Source organism: Seriola aureovittata, unplaced genomic scaffold (assembly GCF_021018895.1).
Source record: "Seriola aureovittata isolate HTS-2021-v1 ecotype China unplaced genomic scaffold, ASM2101889v1 unplaced_scaffold63, whole genome shotgun sequence".
NCBI classification, from domain to species: domain Eukaryota; kingdom Metazoa; phylum Chordata; class Actinopteri; order Carangiformes; family Carangidae; genus Seriola; species Seriola aureovittata.
This window is the reverse complement of record NW_026613235.1, coordinates 1,546-10,992: the sequence shown is the minus strand read 5'-3', so window position 1 is coordinate 10,992 and position 9,447 is coordinate 1,546. Positions and strand designations below refer to the sequence as shown.

Below are 9,447 nucleotides of genomic sequence, written 5' to 3'. Positions count from 1 at the left end.
ATAGACAGAGATGAAGGTCCTCATGGACGCATACAATATTCAATTTCTAATGTTCCACAGGGCGCACTCGAACTGTTTCATGTAGATAAGGAAAATGGTGTGGTTACGTTAATGGGAAAACTTGACTTTGAGAGATTTAGGCATTATGAGATAGATGTTCAAGCATCAGATGAAGGTGGTAACTCAGACGTATGCAAAGTTATAATTGAGGTGCTGGACACAAACGATAACCCACCAGCTATCAACATTATGTCAACGTCATCCAGTATATCTGAGGATGTTAAGCCAGGCACGGTTCTGACAATGATGAACATTCAGGATCCAGATTCAAATGAAAATGGCAAAGTTCACTGCGCTCTAGATAAGAATATTAATTTTGCAATCACGTCAACATCAAATAATTTCTTTACATTAGTGACAGACAGTGAATTAGACAGAGAGAGAGCCTCTGAGTATAATATAACAGTGACCTGCTCTGATGAGGGAGTCCCCTCCCTCTCCAGCAGCGTCACTCTCACCTTACAGATCTCTGATGTGAATGACAACGCGCCTGTCTTTGAGAGGAGCTCATATGAGGCCTACATTGTAGAAAACAACACACCGGGCCTCTCTATATTCACAGTGAAAGCCAGAGACGCTGACTGGAACCAGAATGCCCGTGTTTCTTACATACTGGAGGACTCCTCTGTTAACGGAGTGCCAGTCTCCTCATACGTGTCTGTTAGTGCTGATAGTGGAGTCATCCATGCAGAGCGCTCTTTTGACTACGAGCAGATCAAAGATTTCCACTTCCGTGTCAAAGCGCAGGATGGAGGCTCTCCTCCACTCAGTAGCAATGTGACTGTGAAAATACTGATCCAGGACCAGAACGACAACCCTCCTCAGGTTCTGTACCCAGTCCAGACTGGTGGCTCTCTGGTGGCTGAAATGGTGCCTCGTTCAGCAGATGTGGGCTATCTGGTGACTAAAGTGGTGGCTGTTGATGTGGACTCTGGACAGAATGCCTGGCTCTCCTATAAACTGCAGAAAGCCACAGACAGGGCGCTGTTTGAAGTGGGCTTACAGAATGGAGAAATAAGAACTATCCGCCAAGTCACTGATAAAGATGCAGTGAAACAAAGACTGACTGTTATAGTGGAGGACAACGGGAAGCCCTCTCGTTCAGCTACAGTCATTGTTAACGTGGCGGTGGCGGACAGCTTCCCTGAAGTGCTGTCGGAGTTCACTGACTTTACACACGACAAGGAGTACAATGGCAACCTGACTTTTTACTTAGTGTTGGCTCTGGCTGTAGTTTCCTTCCTCTTCATCACGTGTTTAGTGGTAATTATATCAGTGAAAATCTACAGATGGAGACAGTCTCGCATCCTGTATCACTCCAATCTCCCTGTGATTCCATATTATCCACCACGTTACTCAGACACTTTGGGGACAGGGACTCTCCAACACGTGTACAACTACGAGGTGTGCAGGACGACTGACTCCAGAAAGAGTGACCGTAAGTTCGGCAGAGCTGGTAGTCAGAACGTGCTGATAATGGACCCCAGTTCTACCGGAACGATGCAGCGGACAAAGAATGAAAAGAGCATCCTGGATGAACCAGACTCTCCTCTAGAGGTTAGAATATTTTCCCCTTTGGTTATGTCAGAGTCGTATGTTAATTTTTTTTCTTCTCGCAGACAATTAAATTTCAGCACCCCAGACAGAGGAGGCCAAACTCTCCTCTAGGGGTCAGTTTTCCAGAGGTAACGATGTAAGCAATATAACATTACATTTATTTAGTTAAATAATAAAACTTTTATTCCCATCCTTTCAATTAAGTTATTTTAATTTTGGCACTTATTAAGCATTTTGATAGCGGTATCAAAGCTGACATGGACGAATTATTTTTAAACCCCTGCTTACCCTCACAGATTTGTGTTTCACAAGCCGTATCACTAAAACACAGAAGATTGTGTGCAGTTGTTTGCACAGTATTTCAAATGTGGCGTGTTTCCATGATAGGAAATACTTTCAGACTTTAAGCAAGTAGAGCTTCGAATTATCTAGGCTGTTTTTCTTTTTTCAGGACCATGGACAGCGCCTAAGTCTTCCTCCCTTCTTGGTCAGAGTGTTTTATTGTTTGAGGACAGGTCGTTGTTGCAGTGTTAACGTATATTGGATTAAACAAAGCCCTTCCCCTCTCTTATTTCCGTGACAATACGTTTTTAACTGTACTCAGTCAAATATGAACCTTCTCCACCGTGGTTATAGTTATTCATGACGTTGTGTTTTCTTTGAACGCTAATGTAGTTTTTATGCCATGATAAATTTTACTTAACGTTACAGTGTCATCAGGCAGCATTAAAAAAAAAAACAAAAAAAAACTCTCTTTTGTTTCTTAGGCATCAGTTTACATCAAAAATTTAAAGCAACAAACGAATTTCTTTGCTCATGAGGCATACCTGCAAGCGCCGTGATGTGCTGTTCCTGATCTGTTTTAGAAAAAGGAATGCTTACCTTTTCGAGTTTTATGCGTTTAAAAGAAAGTGGCACCACAGCTTCAAGAGCTTGTGTATGTGTGTGTGTGTGTGTGTGTGTGTGTGTGCGTGTGTGCGTGTGTGCGTGCGTGCGTGCGTGTGTGTGTGCGTGCGTGCGTGCGTGCGTGTGTGTGTGTGTAGGTGTGTGTGTGTTTGTGTATGTATGTGTTAGAGCCAGAGAGACAGAAAGAAGCACCTATTTGAGTACACTTACAGTGGATATAATTCATCATCAGTATTTGTACCCAGTTTATACAGGCATATGTTCTCTTTCTCATGTCATTCCATGAGGTTGGCCGTTCAGGCTCATATTACAATACAAATAACCCTGAGATCACGTAAAACAAATATTTTGTCACATTAAATCATTCAATCGTTGTGTTACATTCAAGTAGCCATGAGCCTGCACATTGAAAATGATTGTGAGTGCTTTACATCCTCCACAGCATTCTGCAGTTCGGCATAATGAACTCTTAGGGCCGCTGTTGGCCAGTCTGTGTTAGTTGGGAGAAGAAATCAGCAGAACCTCCCACATCATTTCTGACAGAGAACGAGAGAAAGACACAAGGAACGGTATGGGACAGGAAGACTGGAGCTGTAAACGTTAATTTGGACTGATACTGTTATTTCACATCTGTAATTTACGATCTAACTGGTGACTGCAAGTATCCCGAGGACATAAATAGGATTACTACTGAAGAGCAATCCGCTTTTTACAGGAATATCACGCGGTTCATTTAACAGGAACACGACAGCCAGAACAATGAGACGGCAAGTGCTGCTGTTTATCTTGATCCTCTATTTCAGTTCAGTGATTGGGCAGGTCAGCTACTCCATCCCAGAGGAAAAGCCCACAGGTTCTTTCGTGGGTGATATTGCGCAAGATTTGGGTTTGGATGTGAAAAGATTGAAATCAGGAAAAGCTCGCATTTATACAGGAGACAGTGCAGAACACATCGAGTTAAATAAAGAAAGAGGAGTTCTCCTTGTCAAAGACAGAATAGACAGAGAGGTGATCTGCGCTCGGACGTTGCCCTGTGCTCTACATTTACAGGTTATTTTGGAGAATCCTATGGAATTTTATAGCATTACCGTCGAGGTTACAGATATTAACGACAACGCCCCGATTTTTAAAAGAGGTGAAATGAAATTCAGAATAAGCGAGTCAGCTGTTACAGGGGCAGTATTCTTGTTGCAGCAGGCAATAGATCTGGATGTCGGTGTGAATGGCCTTCAGAGTTATTTATTAAAACCAACCGATAACTTTGTTTTGAGGCTGCAAAATCAGGCAGATGGAAGCAAGATGGTTGAAATGGTTTTACAAAAACCGTTAGATCGAGAAAAACTGAATCATTTGTCGCTTATATTGACGGCAGTAGACGGTGGTGAGCCACAGCTTTCAGGGACAGTTCAAATAAATATAAATGTGCTTGACAGTAATGATAATGCTCCAGTTTTTTCGCAAAAAATATATAAGTCCACCATAAGAGAAAATTCACCCACAGGAACACAAGTAGTGATTGTCAGTGCATCTGACCTAGACGAAGGATCTAATGGCAAAGTATCTTATGATATACTAAATCTACTCGACAATGTTTCCGAGTTATTTGAGATAAACAGAGAGACCGGAGAAGTTACACTGACCGGTAACACTGACTTTGAAAAAAAGCGACAATATCAAATACATGTTCAGGCCAGTGATGAAGGAGGACTAACTGACTCATGCAAAATTATAGTGGAAATAACTGACACAAATGACAACACACCTGTTATAAATGTCATGTCAAAATCCAGTGCAATAAAAGAGGACATTCAGTCTGGCACTGTTGTGACAATGATAAATATCCAAGATCCAGATGCGGGCAAAAATGGAAAAGTTCAATGTTTCATTAACGAGAACATTCCATTCGCAATTTCCTCAACGTCAAATAATTTCTTTAGTTTGACAACAGGCAATGAATTAGACAGAGAGATAGCCTCTGAGTATAATATAACAGTGACCTGCTCTGATGAGGGAGTACCCTCCCTCTCCAGCAGCGTCACTCTCACCTTACAGATCTCTGATGTGAATGACAATGCGCCTGTCTTTGAGAGGAGCTCATATGAGGCCTATATTGTAGAAAACAACACACCAGGCCTCTCTATATTCACAGTGAAAGCAAGAGACGCTGACTGGAACCAGAATGCCCGTGTGTCTTACATACTGGAGGACTCCTCTGTTAACGGAGTGCCAGTCTCCTCATATGTGTCCGTTAGTGCTGATAGTGGAGTCATCCATGCAGTGCACTCTTTTGACTACGAGCAGATAAAAGATTTCCACTTCCGCGTCAAAGCGCAGGATGGAGGCTCTCCTCCACTCAGTAGCAATGTGACTGTGAAAATACTGATCCAGGACCAGAACGACAACCCTCCTCAGGTCCTGTACCCAGTCCAGACTGGTGGCTCTCTGGTGGCTGAAATGGTGCCTCGTTCAGCAGATGTGGGCTATCTGGTGACTAAAGTGGTGGCTGTTGATGTGGACTCTGGACAGAATGCCTGGCTCTCCTATAAACTGCAGAAAGCCACAGACAGGGCGCTGTTTGAAGTGGGCTTACAGAATGGAGAAATAAGAACTATCCGCCAAGTCACTGATAAAGATGCAGTGAAACAAAGACTGTCTGTTATAGTGGAGGACAACGGGCAGCCCTCTCGTTCAGCTACAGTCATTGTTAATGTGGCGGTGGCGGACAGCTTCCCTGAAGTGCTGTCGGAGTTCACTGACTTTACACACGACAAGGAGTACAATGACAACCTGACTTTTTACTTAGTGTTGGCTCTGGCTGTAGTTTCCTTCCTCTTCATCACGTGTTTAGTGGTTATTATATCAGTGAAAATCTACAGATGGAGACAGTCTCGCATCCTGTATCACTCCAATCTCCCTGTGATCCCATATTATCCACCACGTTACTCAGACACTTTGGGGACAGGGACTCTGCAGCACGTGTACAATTACGAGGTGTGCAGGACGACTGACTCCAGAAAGAGTGACTGTAAGTTCGGCAGAGCTGGTAGTCAGAACGTGCTGATAATGGACCCCAGTTCTACAGGGACGATGCAGCGGATACAGAATGAAAAGAGCATCCTGGATGAACCAGACTCTCCCCTCGAGGTTTGTTTTCCAGACGGTGCAGATTTTTCTCCTCTGCTATTCTCAGGCCTATTTTTATTTACATTGCAACACAGTGTATTAACCCCTTTTTTTGTCGTTTCAGCTGTGACATTTTTCAGTACTATTTGATGTATCTTGCTGGGAATATATGTGCTTTCATTTTGTGGTTGTTCTGGTTCAGCACCATGGACAGCGAAAAATACCAGTCGTATTACTCAAATGCTTTCATTGGTAAAATAATTTGAAATTGTATAATTTCTCAATCTCTCTATCTCTCTGTATATATATATATCTATATATATATAGATATATATATATCTTTCTCCCTCTCTATTTCTCTCTGTCTTTGTGTGTGTGTGTGTGTGTGTGTGTGTGTGTGTGTCTGTCTGTGTGTGTGTGTGTGTGCGCGTGCACGCGCACCTCAGTGTTTTGTAGTCTATTTTATTAATTTCTGTGAACATTTTTAATAGGATTGTAATTGCAAAACATCGTAAACAAAAAGACATTAACTAGTTTTTGTTATATACACAATTTGTAGGTGCTTGCCCAAACGCTGACCGGAATTAGGATTAATTGCTTCGTAGAGTGTATTTCATACCATGGTAGCTCAAATGACAGTTTGTTTCATCCTCTTTGACTCTTGGTCTGTAGCTGCCTGTGTGTCTGTGTAGCTGCACCTGTGTTTTCGTGCTCATACTTTTTCATGTGGTTCTATTATTCCTTCATCTTCTGATTTATTAGTTGCTTTAGTCATATGTTATCATTAACAGGTTATATAGACAAATAGGAATGTCAGTGTTAAAAGAGAATTTAAATCCAGCAAAATATCTCTTCATAAATATTTTTCTTACATTTTTTTTTATTTTCTTTATTGTGATTGCCACAACAAGATGCCATGTAGTGTAGTTCATCGAACAGAGAGGGACGCTGTTGGCCAATGAGTTGCTGAGGAAGCATTAGTTGCAGTAGTACCTCCCCTATATCTCAACATATTACACTGCGAAATAGAGAGAGGCAGAGTTAACGGTCAGGATTGCCATGTATAAGCCAGGACAGTGTGGTGGGATTCTTTTTTTCCACAATTTAAGATAAGTGCCATCTTGAGGAGCATTTGCGTGTATATATAAGTAAAAATCGGAACCTGGGCCGAAGAAACAGAAGATTTTCTATTTTTCTTCACAGACGTGTGGACCGGAATGATGGGATGGCAAGTGCTGTTGTTTATCTCGGTGCTCTCTGTCAGTGTAGTGTGCGGGCAGGTCAGTTTCTCCATCCCTGAGGAAATGAAAAAGGGGGCTCTAATAGGAAATATAGCCCAGGATTTAGGTTTGGGTGTGGAACGATTGAAGTCCGGTAAAGCACGTATTTATACTGGTAACACTGAAGAATATATTGAGCTGAAGAGAGAAAGAGGAGTCCTGCTAATTAAAGACAGAATAGACAGAGAATCGCTCTGCGGTCAAACAATGCCCTGCGCGCTCCATTTTCAAATGATCCTGGAAAACCCGATGGAGTTTTACACAGTGACTGTTGAAATAACTGATATAAATGACAACCCTCCCACTTTTGAGAGGGGGGAGATGAAATATGACATTAGCGAATCAGCTCTGAACGGAGCTCGTTTGGTCTTGGACAAAGCCATGGATGATGATGTTGGTGTCAACGGGTTGAACAGCTACGCCCTAAAACCCAGTGACAATTTCGCTCTGAAAACCATCAGTCGAGGAGATGGGACTAAACATGTCGAGATGGTTTTACAGAAACCCTTAGACCGAGAAAAGCATGAGCATATATCTTTAATACTAACCGCTGTCGATGGCGGTGAACCACAGCTCTCGGGGACAATGCAGATTCTCATAACTGTGTTAGACGTGAATGATAATCCTCCCGTATGTTCGAAAGCGGAATATAAAGCAAGTGTTACAGAGAACGCTCCTATTGGTACTGTAATTACTACCGTGAAGGCCACTGACATAGATAAAGGCAGTAACGGAAAAGTAACATACATGATCTCAAAATCTGGAGCTTCAAGTCTCTTTCAAATTGATGCAGAGAATGGAGTATTGACTTTAGCTGGTAATGTAGATTATGAAAAAAGGAGACTTTATGAACTTGATGTTCAGGTGTCAGATCAGGGAGGATTATCCGATGCATGTAAAGTAATAGTGGATGTGGCAGATACAAATGATAACCCCCCATCCATTAACATCATGTCTAATTCAAACACAGTATCTGAGAACGTGAAACCAGGGACGGTTGTAACAATGCTTAATATACAAGATCCAGACGCAAATGAAAACGGAAAAGTCATGTGTGTTTTGAACGAGAATATCCCTTTTGCCATTAAATCAACGAAAAACAATTTCTTTAGCGTTGTCACAGACAGTGATTTAGACAGAGAGAGAGCCTCTGAGTATAATATTACTGTGACCTGCTCTGATGAGGGAGTCCCCTCCCTCTCCAGCAGCGTCACTATCACCTTACAGATCTCTGATGTGAATGACAAGGCGCCTGTCTTTGAGAGGAGCTCATATGAGGCCTACATTGTAGAAAACAACACACCAGGCCTCTCTATATTCACAGTGAAAGCCAGAGACGCAGACTGGAACCAGAATGCCCGTGTTTCTTACATACTGGAGGAATCCTCTGTTAACGGAGTGCCAGTCTCCTCATATGTGTCCGTTGGTGCTGATAGTGGAGTCATCCATGCAGTGCGCTCTTTTGACTACGAGCAGATCAAAGATTTCCACTTCCGCGTCAAAGCGCAGGATGGAGGCTCTCCTCCACTCAGTAGCAATGTAACTGTGAAATTACTGATCCAGGACCAGAACGACAACCCTCCTCAGGTCCTGTACCCAGTCCAGACTGGTGGCTCTCTGGTGGCTGAAATGGTGCCTCGTTCAGCAGATGTGGGCTATCTGGTGACTAAAGTGGTGGCTGTTGATGTGGACTCTGGACAGAATGCCTGGCTCTCCTATAAACTGCAGAAAGCCACAGACAGGGCGCTGTTTGAAGTGGGCTTACAGAATGGAGAAATAAGAACTATCCGCCAAGTCACTGATAAAGATGCAGTGAAACAAAGACTGACTGTTATAGTGGAGGACAACGGGAAGCCCTCTCGTTCAGCTACAGTCATTGTTAACGTGGCGGTGGCGGACAGCTTCCCTGAAGTGCTGTCGGAGTTCACTGACTTTACACACGACAAGGAGTACAATGACAACCTGACTTTTTACTTAGTGTTGGCTCTGGCTGTAGTTTCCTTCCTCTTCATCACGTGTTTAGTGGTTATTATATCAGTGAAAATCTACAGATGGAGACAGTCTCGCATCCTGTATCACTCCAATCTCCCTGTGATTCCATATTATCCACCACGTTACTCCGACACTTTGGGGACAGGGACTCTCCAACACGTGTACAATTACGAGGTGTGCAGGACGAATGACTCCAGAAAGAGTGACTGTAAGTTCGGCAGAGCTGGTAGTCAGAACGTGCTGATAATGGACCCCAGTTCTACAGGGACGATGCAGCGGATACAGAATGAAAAGAGCATCCTGGATGAACCAGACTCTCCTCTAGAGGTTAGTTAAATAGTTTAGATTCGCCTCTGTGTTTTCATATCTCTTTCAGTGTTAAGTTGTATTGATGGCGAACTGTTGCACGCTATTATGCCATTTTCAGAGCCATAAACAGCGTCCCACAACCTACTTCTCAATCATTAGCCTGTTATACTGTATTTTTTTATCACATACGTTAATTTGACTTGGTTGCATTTTGTGTGAA

General features: G+C 42.9%; 3 protein-coding genes across 3 annotated transcripts; all 3 read left to right on the top strand.

Annotated features, from left to right (window-relative positions):
* The first annotated feature begins 67 nt into the window (after positions 1-67).
* LOC130165949 (protocadherin gamma-A1-like) lies at positions 68-1,743 on the top strand. The gene has a single exon (XM_056371148.1). The coding sequence runs from the start codon at positions 112-114 to the stop codon at positions 1,726-1,728; it is 1,617 nt and encodes a 538-aa protein (XP_056227123.1). The 5' UTR covers positions 68-111; the 3' UTR covers positions 1,729-1,743.
* A 1,539-nt stretch (positions 1,744-3,282) lies between these two features.
* On the top strand, positions 3,283-5,796 carry LOC130165947 (protocadherin beta-16-like). The gene has a single exon (XM_056371147.1). It carries the CDS (start codon positions 3,283-3,285, stop codon positions 5,794-5,796), a length of 2,514 nt encoding a protein of 837 aa, XP_056227122.1.
* An 898-nt stretch (positions 5,797-6,694) lies between these two features.
* Positions 6,695-9,245, top strand: LOC130165950 (protocadherin gamma-A2-like; the record flags this gene model as incomplete). The annotated part of the gene is made up of 1 exon (XM_056371149.1): positions 6,695-9,245. A coding segment is annotated over exon 1 (2,382 nt), but the record flags the coding sequence as incomplete, so codon positions are not given.
* Between the last annotated feature and the right edge of the window lie 202 nt (positions 9,246-9,447).